The 14,944-nt window shown below is 38.7% G+C and overlaps 1 protein-coding gene across 4 annotated transcripts in view; it reads left to right on the top strand.

The window, feature by feature from the left end:
- The window catches only part of LOC135219377 (DNA repair protein RAD51 homolog 3-like), a 247,163-nt gene that overhangs the window by 144,665 nt on the left and 87,554 nt on the right, over positions 1-14,944 (top strand). For all 4 annotated transcript variants that reach the window (XM_064256100.1, XM_064256101.1, XM_064256099.1 and 1 more), the window contains one exon: positions 10,926-11,031. In XM_064256100.1, coding sequence (XP_064112170.1) covers positions 10,926-11,031 — 106 coding nt within the window. The remainder of the gene's footprint in view (positions 1-10,925; positions 11,032-14,944) is intronic.

The following is a 14,944-nucleotide window of genomic DNA, read 5'->3' as shown; positions in this document are numbered from 1 at the left end:
TGTCCAGTTTGAGACAGAGTGCTCGACAATTGTGCGAACATCTGCTCAAAACGTGTTCCCAAGCTGAGATTTGGGAAGGGAACCAACCATCACTCCTACCTGCTCCCATCACTCCTGGTGAGACAGGAGAAGGAACGCAGGAGCTGGTGCTTGCCACCCCTGCCGGCATAGCCGGAGAGGGGGCAGCGGAGGCGGGAGAAGGCAACGACTCGGAGGTAGCGCGAGCTTTCTCCTTCGAAGCCTTGCCTCTGGAGCTCTTCGACTGGGAAGAGCTTGGCTTAGCATTCACAGCGTCGGCGTAAGAAGTCGATGACTTCCTAGCCGAAGAAGACGAAGACGACTTCCTAGAAGTCGTCTTAGACAAGGTCTTCGGTTCTCTCTTTCCCTTCTCCTTAGGAGGTACAGAGAGAGCGGGAGTGCGGCTAGGGATCTCGGATCCCGGAAAGCCTTGGAAAGAGGCGGAAGAAGAAGGGACAGGAGAAGATCCAGGAGCGCCCAAGGAAAGACCTTGGGCGCCCGACAAACCTACCTCAACCAACAAACCCTCACTCACTACCGCCATCGGCTCAAGATTCAGGTCCAGGCCGGCGACGTCCGGAACTGACTCCTGGGCGGCTACGACCCCCAACGACTGCTGGAGTTCTTGCTGGATGGCGGCTATCACGGGGGCGGCGGACAAGGGGTCGACGTAGCCCGTCGACTTCCCGCAGGGAAGATCTGGATGGCCAGCTTCCTATCCAATATGTAGGGCTGCCCGGCCCTTGGCGGGTTCTTCCCAAAGCCGCCCCACCCACGCTTTCAGGGTGGCAAGAGGGCGACTTCCCTCACACCGCTAGACCTGAAAGAAAGGGCTGAATTAGCTACAATTGCGGACAGAGTTAACCAACTTACGAACTAAAAGTGTTAGTAAATTGATAAATAACCTCATAATGGTCTTACCCCACCAACCAGCTGATCGACCAGGTCGTAGCATAGTGCAGGCCTCGGGAAATGCCAGACGATAGACTCGTTGAACAAGGTGGGGGCACATGGGGCGTGAGGGACCTGCACTCGTCATGTCCGCAGGGTGTGCAGCGTCGCATTACAAGCGAGGACCTGGCAGTTGGTAGCCTGTAAGTGAAAACGTACATGAGTACAAAGTAAACACTACAGCCTAAACATATGCTCCGCTGGTGCCGGATGCGATAAAGTTAGATAAAACCAGAGCCCCCTGCTAAAATACGTGTGGTAACCATGTTGGAAGAAAGGCTATGGCTCCGCCAGTGGCGGAGGCACAAGAATAACCAACTAGAGTGGTGGTAATGGAAACCACAACGGATAATGGCGGGGATGGTTGATTAACATAAATATTATAATACACAATTCATTGTAAAATATCTTAAATTAGGGTATATATCCTTAACATAGTATAGTAACAACATAAAAACCAACTTCTCTCCACCCGTCTACTAGAAGAGTGCGTAGGTAAGGGTAAGCTCCCTTCCGGTAGCGGGGGAGAGATATAAGGATATAGTAGGCAAGCAATCGACCATCCATAGCACCCACCCTGCCCGCTAGCGGAGCCAATATCCTATAACCAAAGGGGCCCCGGCTGCGACGGAAGGCTCCTTTCATATCGTAAGAGAGGTGGCTGAGTAATGGGTAGGGGGGGGAAGGAGGTCCCGGTGAAACGCGGCGGGAGCGAGGAAAGGGGGAAGGGATGGCCTACTCCTCCCCACCTCACCAACTACCCGTATGGAGACCCGGTACCTCATAGTGGTCGCCCTATACCCCCTGCTGGCGGAACCCCCGGCACCTCCGGAATGTGAGAGAAGGCTATGAGGTTGTTATGACAACCAAGGGGTCCCCCAGCTCCTCCCTACATCAGAGAGGGAGGGAAGGGGCAGGGTAAGGTGCTATGGAACACGTGACCACCGGTGGCCTAGGCCGCGATCAACACAACCGTGGTAGGGCCACGTGAACCAAGCTGTACCAATACATGGAACAAGCACCTAGGCTAGCCTAACACCCTAAATAATAATAATAAAATACATCGAAAGGTGGAAGAGACACTTTTAGTAAAAGAGAAAGAAGCCCAGGAGGAGGCAAACTATTCCAAGAAACAGGAGCCTACTCGGAGCCAGCGATAGCCGATGTAGAGCAAGAGCCGGGATGCTGGGCCAGAATAAAAATAATAATAGCCCTAAATACCAAGCTAAGAGAATGGTAAGAGGGCTAAACTAGCTAAAACTCGATGTAAAACAATGAACGTGATAAGGTAAGCCCATAAGTATAAGAAGTCCCAGTATGGAAGACCGGGAATTCTTACGAGGCAGCATGGCCGCCACGAGACAACGGGGAACCGTATATGACCTATAAAAAGGAAAATACTGGTACCGCGGAAGAAAAAACTGTGATAAAAATATTACTTATGAGTTACTTAACTTAGCCGTGGCAATTGCTGAGCGTTCCATCGTAGAATACGAGATAAATCCTGAGAAATATAGCACAAGTAAAATCTGCGTCTAGACGCTGGTGCTAAAAATTAAGGATGACCGCTAGGGGCGCTGCTGTCCGTGGCGTCCTCTAGTAGTAGTAGTAGAGGCTGCATCGCCCGTTGGTATCGGCTCTCTCTTAGGGGGATTCTGATAGGGAAGTTCTAATTGGTGTTTGTCTCGTGGTAGTGTTCCACACTCGCCCCTATATCATACCGACACTTCTTTTTAAGAGTGAGCGAGTCAGTCTTACTGACATTTTCTTAATTTTGTTTTTTCTCTGGTAACTTTAGGATAATATTACCTAGAAAGATGATATTAAGGATTACTTTCATAGGCCGACACGAGCTGAGACCCAGAAAAAACTTTATGTAACGGGCTAATTTAAAATGGTGCAAACATTACGACAATCGCACATATGATTTTTTCGGAGAGTTACCGCGCGGACGTAAGGAAAAAGTTTTTTTCATAAATTCACCATAAATCGAAATATTGTGCTAGAGACTTCCAATTTGTTGCAAAATGAAGGTAAAATATTGAATATTACTAGAGAATAAGAGTTTTAGCTTACAATTGTGTTTTCAACCATTTCGGTCGAGTCAAAGTTGACCGAAGGTTGAAATTTTGGCACTTATCGTTATTTATATGAAAATATTTCAAAACTGATAAAAGCTACAATCATGAGTATTTTGTTGTTGTATTCTACATGAAATTGCGCACATTTTCATATATAATATTCCATGTAACAGCTAATTTAAAATGGTGCAAAAATTATGTCAAAGTGACAAAATAATTTCTGAGATGTGTCACTGATACTTTTAAGTGCAATAAGAAAGAAATTCGCGCTTGTGCGCCTGCGTAACGTTTGTAAACAAAACAACACCTTGATCCGTGAACTCCCAGCATCCCTCAAGGCGCACGATTCAAAAGTTTTCGGCTGGTAGGCCTATAAGTATTTTTCCGCAAATTTTTTAAAAAAAAACTTTTCTATGTCGACGTAAAATACCTCCAATCGGCACCCGACAGACAAATTATCTCGACATAAAATAGTCCAATTGGCGTTAAAGGGGTAAGGGCGGGAAAATTAAATGTTTTCTTAAAAATACCTTACTACCATAAAAAATCTCTACTGATATGAGTCTTTCTTTCTCTACATCTTAGTTTTACCAGACCACTGAGCTGATTAACAGCTCTCCTAGGGCTGGCCCAAAGGATTAGATATATTTTACGTGGCTAGGAACCAATTGGTCACCTAGCAACGGAACTAACAGCTTATTGTGAGATCCCAACCACATTATATCGAGAAATGAATTTCTAATACTAGAAATACATCTCTGATTCCACATTGGCCACTCCAAGAATCAAACTTCGGACCACTGGATTGATTGCCAACTGCAAAAACCACTCGTCCAACAAGGAACTACTGGTATGAAAATATTGCAAGATTATAACTGGAAGTACATGGACATTTTAAAGAAATGAATACAATGCCCCACAAACAAAGTCAGCAGGATTCTCTTACACTCTTCCAGAGTTATTGAAAGCATGCTGGTGTTATTATAGTACAGTAGTGCCTCAGGATACGAAATTAATCCGTTCCGAAGCGGCCTTCGTAACCTGATTTTTTCGTATCTCGAACAATGTTTTACATGTAAATTGCCCAATTCATTCCAAGCCCTACAGAAACACCACAGTAAATAAATTTATAATTAAAGCTAAATTGACCAATAACAATGAAATACACAATTTGGACCATTCAGTGACTAACATATGTGGAACCTTACCTTTCGAGTGAAGCGATCTCCGAAAGTGGCAACAGAGGAGGAGGACAAATGCAGAAAAACATGAACACTTAACTTTACAAAACACATTAAAATGGCCGCAAAACATTAACACTAAACTTTACAAAAACACATTAACAAATGGCAGAAAACATTAACACTTAATTTAACAAAAAACTTAAAATCAAATTTCTATTTTTTTTCTTTTTTTTATTTTTAATTTTTTTTTTTTTTACTTTTTTATACTTTATGTTTTTTACAAAATTTCAATTTCTTCACCACTTTCAACTTTCTGTTTTTTCGTATCACTTGGATCTTCCTGTTTGCTTACTACTACTAAAGGCCTCTTTAAAATAACTATCCAAGGAAGATTGCTTCTGACTACTTTTCACAATGTTCCTGAAACGACTCGGGGCAAACATCATCGAACTGCGCAAGCATACGACCTGTGTAAACCTTTTCGGGGTGTCTTTTTTTCTACAAATGATTGCTCTTTATGAAAAGCAGCTAGAGCATCCTTAATTTCTGCCGTTGTCATAGGGTCCTCCTCTTCCTCCTCCTCCTCACCGCTGCTAGAGAACTCTTCTTGAACGACGTTATGTTGCGTGGCCTCGTCATAAGCTCCTCTTGGTGCTCCTCGAGAAGGTCATTGATGTCATCCTCGTCGACCACTAGCCCATGGACTTGCCGAGTGCAATGATCTCATCAAGATCTGATTGCGAAATAGTTTCAGGATCGTCAACTGTTTCTGAATCTGTATCAGCTTCGCCTACATTGAATCCCTCGAAGTCTCGGGTGGATACGGCATCAGGCCAGAGTTTCCTCCACAAAGAATTCAAGGTTCACCTCGAAACCTCCTGCCAAGCTTGAGCGATGAGTCGGATGCATATGACAACATCAAAATGCTCCTTCCAAAATTCACGCAAGGTGAGGTTTGTGGTATCGGTAATGTTGAAACATCTCTTGAAAAGATGTTTCGTATACAGCTTCTTGAAGTTTGATATCACTTGCTGGTCCATGGGCTGGAGGAGAGGGGTGGTGTTAGGCAGAAGATAAAGAACCTTGATAAAAGAATACTCCGCTAGGATATCTTCCTCGAGGCCAGGAGGGTGAGCAGGGGCATTATCCAACCACAGCAGACATTTCAGAGGGAGGCGCTTCTCTCCCAAGAATTTCTTCACTGTCGGGCCGAAACACAGATTTACCCACTTGGTGAACAAGTCTCGTTACCCAGTCTTTCGCATTAGCCCTCCACATCACCGGAAGCTTTTCCTTTAGCATTTTGTGGGCCTTGAAGGCTCAAGGAGTCTTGGAATAATACACAAGTAGGGGCTTGGCCTTACAATCCCCACTGGTGTTGGAACAAAGTGTGAGCATAAGCCTGTCTTTAAAAGGCTTATGCCCGGGTAGCTTCTTCTCTTCCTCTGTGATGTATGTCCGACGAGGCATTTTTTTCCAAAAAAGGCCAGTCTCATCACAGTTGAAGACTTGCTGAGAACTGTAGCCTTCCTTGATCGTCATCTCGTCTAACATCTTAATAAAGGCTTCGGCCACTTTCATGTCTGAGCTGGCAGCCTCCCCATGCCGCACCACCCAATGGATGCCAGTCCGTTTACGGAATTTATCAAACCACCCCCGAGAAGCCCTTAAGTCTGGGGTTGCTGTCGATGTCCCCTCTCCTGCATCGTCTTCGGCCTAGGCAATCAGATCACCAAAAATAGCGCTGGCCTTATGGCAGATTGTCATCTCGGTCATCGTGTTGCCAGCGATTTCTATGTCTTTAATCCAAACAAGAAGCAGCTTCTCCATCTCACGTCCTTGGAAGGTGTAGCTGCTTTGATGGCTTCCTTCTGCTTAAAGATGGTGCTTGTCATTTATGGATTGTGGCCATAGTCCTTAGTGATCACACTCAACTGTATGCCAGCTTCATACTTCTTAATTATCTCCATCTTTGTTTCCATAGAAAGCATTCTCTTCTTTCTGTGAACTTCAGCAATATTCTTGAGACCCATGGCTAATTAAGTTAATGAAGTTTCCACACAACACGATAAAGTAGAAAGCAAAATCACTAACACAAATTTACTAAAACAAATGAAATACATATATGTGAACAAACGAATTTGCATGCATACGATAGCGCTGATACGATGAAGTGGCCGAAAGACACTTTTACGTAGAGGCCTGATGGGATAGATGCTGACCAATAGGAGAGCAGGATCTTACGGCGGTGACTAGCATCAGGGAACCACTGGGAAAGAGGGAGGATGGTAGTGAGTCTACTGAGTTAGGGGCGCGCGAGTTTTAAAATTGTTCTCGGCAGTCCGGGCGATTCTCAAACTTTATAGTACACCCTTTCACAACCTGAATTATTTTCATATACAAAAGCAAAAAAATCTTCGTCTTTGCTCTCATAACTCGGATTTTTCGTGAGTAGGGACTTTAGAATGTCAAGGTTCCACTACTACTAATCTGTGGCATGGTTGAAATACGTAACCAATATGAGGAAAGATAAGCTACCAGGGTGAACTTGAAACTCAGGAAGTTCTGCATCATCCTGTTGACTTCCCTTTTTTTGGCCATTAAATGAGACATTGTTAGAAAAACTTCATAAGAGCCATCCAAGAGTGCATAGCAGCTGAAATTCAAAATTTGGGTCTGGTGGTTTCATATGGAGGGACATGCAGGGTCTTCACTTAACCCTTAGGAGCAGGGATTAAAAATCAATATGCAGCACCCCAGGCCAACAAAGCTGAGTTTGGCCGATTTAAGAAAAAAACACTTAAATGGTTTAAGTACAAATTCTAGATAATTTTCCCTACCTCCCACGAAAAGTTGAAAAGGACTGTATTTAGGACCCCTTGTTAGGGCCTCTTTTACAACACAGTCACAATCTTGCCTGCTTATACAAGTTTTTTCTAGAAAATAATTGTATTTTATTTGTAAAATTATAGTTACAGCTCACACAATATCAAAACAGATAAGAAATAACATCAGCAACAAGTTCTGAGCATATTTGTTGTAAAATATTTACATAAGTTTATCAAGAATGAAGATGTAGTAACTTTTTTGGAGTGGTACAGTATATGTGTTTTCTAATATTCTTTGCACTTTAATTTGACAATTGCATTACAGGCAGCGCGCGGTTAACGGTGCAATTGCTTAGCGGCGAATCGGTTTTATGGCTGTCATCAAAAATATTCATTAAAAAAAATAAGGTACTATTTTAAGGTATTTTTACGGCACATTTTCGGTTAACAGTGCCGTTATGTCTAATGAGTACATACATTTGTAGAAATACCATTCAGACCATAAAGGTTATGCAAATGATATTAAAAAAATTTTATTGAGAGTTATTACATAGGTATTAGGGTAAAATACTATATGCCTCTGACGCTGTTTTATGTCTAAAATATCGAGTTAAATAAGTGCAAATTTAGCTATGGATGTGTCGATTTATAAATGTTCATGCTTTTATGTTTAAAATGTGTATGAAAATGTATTACGTATAGGGTATTTTTATTTCTGCACAGAAATATGATACAAAGGCAGCTTTTGAAACTGCCTTTCAATCAAAGAGGATGTTTTTTCTTGTCCGTTCTTGTGAACCGCTGCCTGCCGCTCTTCTGAAAATATCGAGTTAATGAAAGTGCAAATTTAGCGATCGATTTGTCGATTTTATAAATGTTCATGCTTTTATGGTTAAAATGTGTATGAAAATATATTATGTATAGGGTATTTTTATTTTTGTACATAAATATGATACAAATTAAGGCAGCTTTTGTAATTGCCCCCCACGTTATCAGAGGATGCTTTTTCATGTTCGTTCTTGTCCGCCGCTGTTCTGAAAAATGCATTTACAAAGACTTCACGTGGTTATATTTTATTAATTTGGGAGCTAATTATATCTCATTTTGTTAATGAAACTTCAGCTTTTTGTTATAATGAAACTTCACCTTCCTGTTATAAGTTTTTGTGCCTGTATGTTTAAAATGTGTATGAAAAATGTATTACAGGGTATTTTTTTATTTTTGTACATAAATATGATACAGTGGCAATACGCATGACCATTTGAAGTTTTTGTAACAGCCCTTCACATGATAAAGACAATAAATGGTTCAGTCGCGCCCGAATAATAACATTTTAATTTATATCATTGAATCACGTTTTTATAGCAAATTATATTATTTACAAATGTTGCTTAAATTGATTTTAAAAGACAAAACTCACGTATACATTCAATTTTGCAACACTGCAATTTGTTTGTTTTTCCATGGGATAGAATTACAAAATATAACTGTGCAACTCGGTCGATTCTTTTCTTTGTTACTTGAGGAAAAAATTGAGGTACAACAGTACAAGCTTGAGATGCCACTGCTACGTAGATGGCACAGTGAAGAAAATTAAGGTAAGCACAGAAGAAAAAGTAAATATGCATCTTCTCCATAAACCTTTTAAAAAGTTATACATTACTTCACTGTATCCAATAATATTGTATGTATTCTCATATTATTGTATTATAAAATACTATGGTAAATCTAAGCCAGTATTCCGTGGAGCGGCCAATGTTTTGGTTTGGAAATCAGCTGATGGCGAATACGAGTTTGTTTCGCCATATGTAACACAATTCTGAGCAAATTTTCTTGCTTCTAGTTAGCATAAACGAATATCTAGATACTTGACATATATGAGACAGGGTTATTTTTCCTTATACGTTTTTTTTAGGTGGGAATATGACTTGAATGTCTCGTTGTGATTGTGAACTAATTTTTTTTTTTTAACAGAATACGTTAGCGGGATGTTTATTGAGGAAAAAAAATTAACGTGATTCCATTCGCAATTTTCCTTTATATCATCTTAATACGAACTTTACGTTATTTATCTTATATTGGTGCGAAACCAACAGTAAAATGTGTTCTTTCAAGCTCAGTAGTTTTGATTAAAATGATTTTATCTCAATTTTATCTACACTTGTGTTTGATGGCATACGTTTACCGGAGTTTTATCTTTGTTGCCGATGCACAATAATGGTCATTAGCAGCGTGAACAGTTTTTTCAGCTTAAGCTATAACTAGGCTCAAATCTAACAGTATATTTCCCAATTGATCTTTTATCTATATTGATCTTTGATCTATCGCGAATAAAGTTATTTCATTAAGATATTTCAGTCCTGTTCTACATAACATCATTTATAACAACTACGGTAATAGTTTACTATAGTACGATGATTGAAATGCAAGCCAAACGGATGTTGTTATCCAATTCGGTTGTACTTAGAAAAAAAAGTAGTTTCTCGTTCGGTTGTTCATGGCTGTACACATTACACAACGAGTATAACATTAAAGCCATTCTTTTATCGTTCTCTTTTGCTGTTTTTGAACTTATGTAACTAGAAGATGGGATAAAGTTAGGCTATTGTAATTTGGTCTCTCATAAAATCAGATTATCGTAAGACGAATTATCGTAACTTGAACACTACAGCTACCTGTACACTGTGTAAAACCTTATTATATCTTTACATACTCTAGACACCTGAATGATTAAAGTTAGACTTTTTTTTGCTTTATAGTATTTATAATACTATAATGTACTGTACATTAAATTCTATAGTACTATACTGCATAAATATAATTTTACTTCATGCGCCATTGCGAATTACGGCACCATTTGACTGGTCTAGGGCACTGTTAACTGGTCTAGTATTCCAAAAGAAGGTGTGTGGCGGCTGCAGGCTTTAAAATAGTGTGGCGTCGAAAATTGCTTAGCGTCGGCAGCCAGGAACAGAACCCCTGCTGCTAACCAAGGGCCGCTTGTATAACTGACATAATATCTTAAAAGATAACTAAAACCAACAGTAACCCCTTGGCATATTTATGAGTAAATTTACGAAAAGAGGTCATGAAGACAGAAAGGCAGTAGTACATGCTCCCTTGAAGTCAAGATCCCAACTAACTCTCATGATCCGCCCAGTTGATTTTAGCCATACTAAAAGTTGCCATTAATGAATTTATGGGCTATAGAAGTAATGGCACCTCTTTCCCGCCTGATTCTCCCAAATCGATGACGTGTAATATTGTTACTCACCATGATTGACTCCGTCCACTGCCCAAAACCTGTTATTGCTACTCATGAGGATGCCCGTCCATTAAGGGTTAAGTAAAGGTTCTAATAAGGCAATGGTTTTTCTTTTCTCATAAATTCATACCATTGTATAAAAGTGTTATGATACTTATTAATTCCAGAAGTGCAAATACAGCAGATTCTTATGGGGCATATATGTTGCTTGAATGAAAAAATTACACTACCTACATTGTGGGTGTAACAGAGACATAATACAAGATACCAGATAACATGAAGTTCCATGCCTGAAATGACCGAGTTGTGAGGGATCACTACACAGCAGTACTTTAGTTTAAACAAATTCCATGATTTGGTGGTTAGACCCTGTCCACACAGGTGAGCTTTGCCCAATGAAGCTTTGCCCAACGTCAGAAGTGTAGATACAGCGGGAAAAGTTCTGACTTCCTTGCTTCTGACATCACATTGAACACAGTTCGTCGAGCAAAGCTCAACTTTGTGGACGGGGCTTTAAGTGCATAATTCTCATAGGCCACTGTTTGTGTGGTTTATGATGGCAAAAAGTAAAAAGCTACATGATTTTATTTATTTTCAGAAGTTGCTGTGCATGCCATCCAGCACTTGAAAACAGCAAATTTGCTTGACAGTGATACAGTTACCTTTACAGCTGAGTCAGTTTTGAGTCATGTCCATTATTTTAGGTAAACAAAAATTTTTATTTACTTAATGAGGAATATTCTGGTCTAGGTGTTTTGTTTAAACATTTTAACTAATCAAAAATACTGTACTTTTGTGTCATAGGACTGTATGTGACATGATTTATCTTTTGCTCTTGAAATTTTTTTAATCCTATTTTTACACTCATGACAGAGCCATGCTTGTTTGCTTTAATTTTTCTTACTTTTTTAATTGTCTGTTTTTATCATTTATATTTTATTCACAATATACTATTTTCTCTTGCATGTGTTTTTGCCATTTTGTCTTTTTTCCCTGTAGAACATTCAATTTTGCAGAAGATTGTTTAGCAATGTAATGGTCTTTTCGTCTTGTCCATTGTGAATTTACTTTGTAGTTATACAAATGTTAATGTGAAATACAGTACACTTAATTGGGAACTATATGAGACTTCATAATTCATACTCTTCAAATTGAGAATTAGATTAGTATATTTATTTACTTGCCCCCCTGGGTGTCAGACTACTATCTTAAGTCTCAGAAAAGTGTAAAATGTTATGGCTTTCAATCAGATTTCAGAGCTTCATTTGGTCAGATAAACTATCTTTGTTTTGTTAGTGTGACAGAAATGGGTGTAGAGAAACTTGGTATTAGTACCACCTATTTGGCAGTAATTCAGTATTTTTTGTTGGAAAATTCTTCATGTTGAGGAGATGAGTATTGTAATTGTCACTCATGGTGGGTGGACAGTGCAACAGAGGACTCTTGTTTGTTTCATATCATCTTAGTCAAAGGTCTAGAGCATTTATCTCATAGGGAGATCTAGGAGTTTATATAAGGATGAATGTAGGGACTGCTACCATTGCCCATCATCAGCATTCCTGTTGATGGAAAGAAAAAACATCAACCTCATTCCAGTAGAATCCAGACAACTCTTAACATACTTGAACAGTGAGTAGAATATCTCCATATAGTAAAATGGTGAGTTTTAACCCTTTAACGCTGATTGGACGTATTAAACGTTGATATAAATTGTCTGTTGGGTGCCGATTGGACGTACATCAATATAAAAAAGTTTGTTAAAAAATTCGCGGAAAAATAGTTATAGGCTTACTAGGCAAAAAAACTTTTTGAATCACTCGCCTTGGGGGATGCTTGGAGCTCACGGATCAAGCTGTTGTTTTGTTTACAATCGTTACCCAGGCGCGCAAGAGTGAATTTCTTTTTTCTCGCACTAAAAAGTATCAGCGATACATCTCGGAAATTATTTTGTCACTTTGACATAATTTTTGCACCATTTTATATTAGCCATTACATGGAGTATTATATATGAAAATGTGCACAATTTCATATAGAATACAACAAAAAGCAACTCATGGTTGTAGCTTTTATCAGTTTTGAAATATTTTCATATAAATAAAGATAAGTGCCAAAATTTCAACCTTCGGTCAACTTTGACTACCGAAATGGTTGAAAAATGTAAAACTCGTATATTCTAGTAATATGTAATCATTTACCTTCATTTTGCAACAAATTGGAAATCTCTAGCACAATATTTTGATTTATGGTGAATTTATGAAAAAAAACTTTTTCCTTACGTCCACGCGGTAACTCTTCCGAAAAAATCATAAATTTTTTGTCCGATTGTTGTAATGTTTGCACCATTTTAAATTAGCCGTTACATAAAGTTATATACGTTATATGGAAATGTGTGCAATTTCATGTAGAATACAACTAAAAACAACCCATGGTTGTAGCTTTTATCAGTTTTGAAATATTTTCATATAAATAACGATAATTGTCAAAATATCAACCTTCGGTCAACTTTGACTCAACTGAAATGGTAAAAAACTATTACATTACATTCTAGTAATATTCAATCATTAACCTTTATTTTGCAACAAATTGGAAGTCTCTAGCACAATATTACGATTTATGGTGAATTTATGAAAAAAAAAACATTTTCCTTACGTCCACGCGGTAACTCTCCGAAAAAAAATCTAATTTTTTCGTCCAATTGTCGTAATGTTTTGCACCATTTAAATTAGCCGTTACATAAGTTTTTATATATATGAAAATGTGCAAAATTTCATGTAGAATACAACGATTAACAACCCATGGTTGTAGCTTTTATCGGTTTTGAAATATTTTCATATAAATAACAATTAGTGCCAAAATTTCAACCTTCGGTCAACTTTGACTCAACCGAAATGATCTAAAAACTTAATTGTAAGCTAAAAATATTACATTCTAGTAATATTGAATCATTTACCTTTATTTTGCAACAAATTGGAAGTCTCTAGCACAATATTTCGATTTATGGTGAATTTATGAAAAAAACTTTTTCCTTACGTCCGCTCTGTAACTCTTCCGAAAAAATCATAAATTTTTTTGTCCGATTGTCGTAATGTTTGCACCATTTTAAATTAGCTGTTACATAAAGTTTTATATATGAAAATGTGTGCAATTTCATGTAGAATACAGCCAAAAACAGCCTATGGTTGTAGCTTTTATCAGTTTTGAAATATTTTCATATAAATAACGATAAATAAAAAATATTTGTCCTTCGGTCAACTTTAACTCGACCGAAATGGTCAAAAACTGCAATTGTAAGCTACAACACTTACAGTCTAGTAATATTCAATCAATTACCTTCATTTTGCAACAAACAGGAAGTATCTAGCACAATATTTCGATTTATGGTGAATTTTTGAAAACAGCTTTTTTTATGTCCGCGCGTTACAAATTCATGCATCATTTTGTGATAATATTTTATCTGTGTTGCCTTGATCGTTTTACAATGTGTTATATACCAAAATGATCACAATTTAGTGTGCAATACAACAACAAAAATTAACTCGTTAGCTTTAACCATTTTGCTCACAGCGCGATTTGTATACAATTATCTATGAAATTTTTTTTTGCACTGTCATATATCCAAATATTTATACATATATGATAATGATATTTTTTTTCATTTCTGATGGTTGCATACTAAACTTCAGGCAATGACAAAAAAGGAGCCAAAAATGAACTCTTAATCTTGAAAACTAAGCGTGGTGTGATTTTTTGAAAAAACATTTTTTCCGCTTCGGCGCTCACTCGCGAACGCCGCCAGCATACGGGAGACGATTTTTAAAATACCGCTTCGGCGTTTAAGGGTTAATATGCGGAGGTACACCCGCGGACAAAACTCTTTCCCCCCTCATCTGGGTTACTTGTGGATATGTCAGCGTCGCACTTTCGAGTGTGCTGGCAATTGGGAAACTACCTTGGCAATAATTAAAGTACAGGCGGTCCCCGGGTTACGACGGGGGTTCCGTTCTTGAGACACGTCGTAAGCCGAAATTTTTGGTGGTCATATTTTATCTCCCAGACGAGCGTTGTAGGCGTCGTAACCCTGGAAATAACGTCTATTGACAAGCGTCGTAACTTTGGAACATCGTAAGCCGACACCGTCGTAACCCGGGGACTACCTGTATTCACTTTGAAATAAGAAAGGGTGTCTCTGACTCTTGTTTGAATTGGAACAACAAACGTCATCAGATTCTATTTTCATTTCACTGATAAAGTTTCGCTTTCTTGGATTGTTTATATTCAAGGACAGGGGTTAAATTGTCACGTCATGTACAATAGCTGATCCTCAACAATAACTTTTCATAATTCCATTACATATTCATGACCCCAGATATGCAAAATAATAATGATTTAATGTTAGTAGCAATAAAGTTATCATTACCGAGGTAATCAATATTGGATAAGAAAAGTAACTTTAAAAAAGGGTTTAACTAAATCTGATTGGGATAGCAAACAAGATGCTATTTTCCCTCTCCTCCTGCCAGGCCTATCTACTAAAAATTATCAACTGCCACCCAAATGACTACAATGGGCTAGAAATCTCCCTTTTTTTTTTCTGTTGGGAGCAATATACTTCATGTA

The sequence above is a fragment of the Macrobrachium nipponense genome, chromosome 1 (genome assembly GCF_015104395.2).
Source record: "Macrobrachium nipponense isolate FS-2020 chromosome 1, ASM1510439v2, whole genome shotgun sequence".
In the NCBI taxonomy this organism is placed as follows: domain Eukaryota; kingdom Metazoa; phylum Arthropoda; class Malacostraca; order Decapoda; family Palaemonidae; genus Macrobrachium; species Macrobrachium nipponense.
The sequence above is the reverse complement of the archived record's forward strand: the minus strand, read 5'-3'. Positions and strand labels throughout refer to the sequence as shown.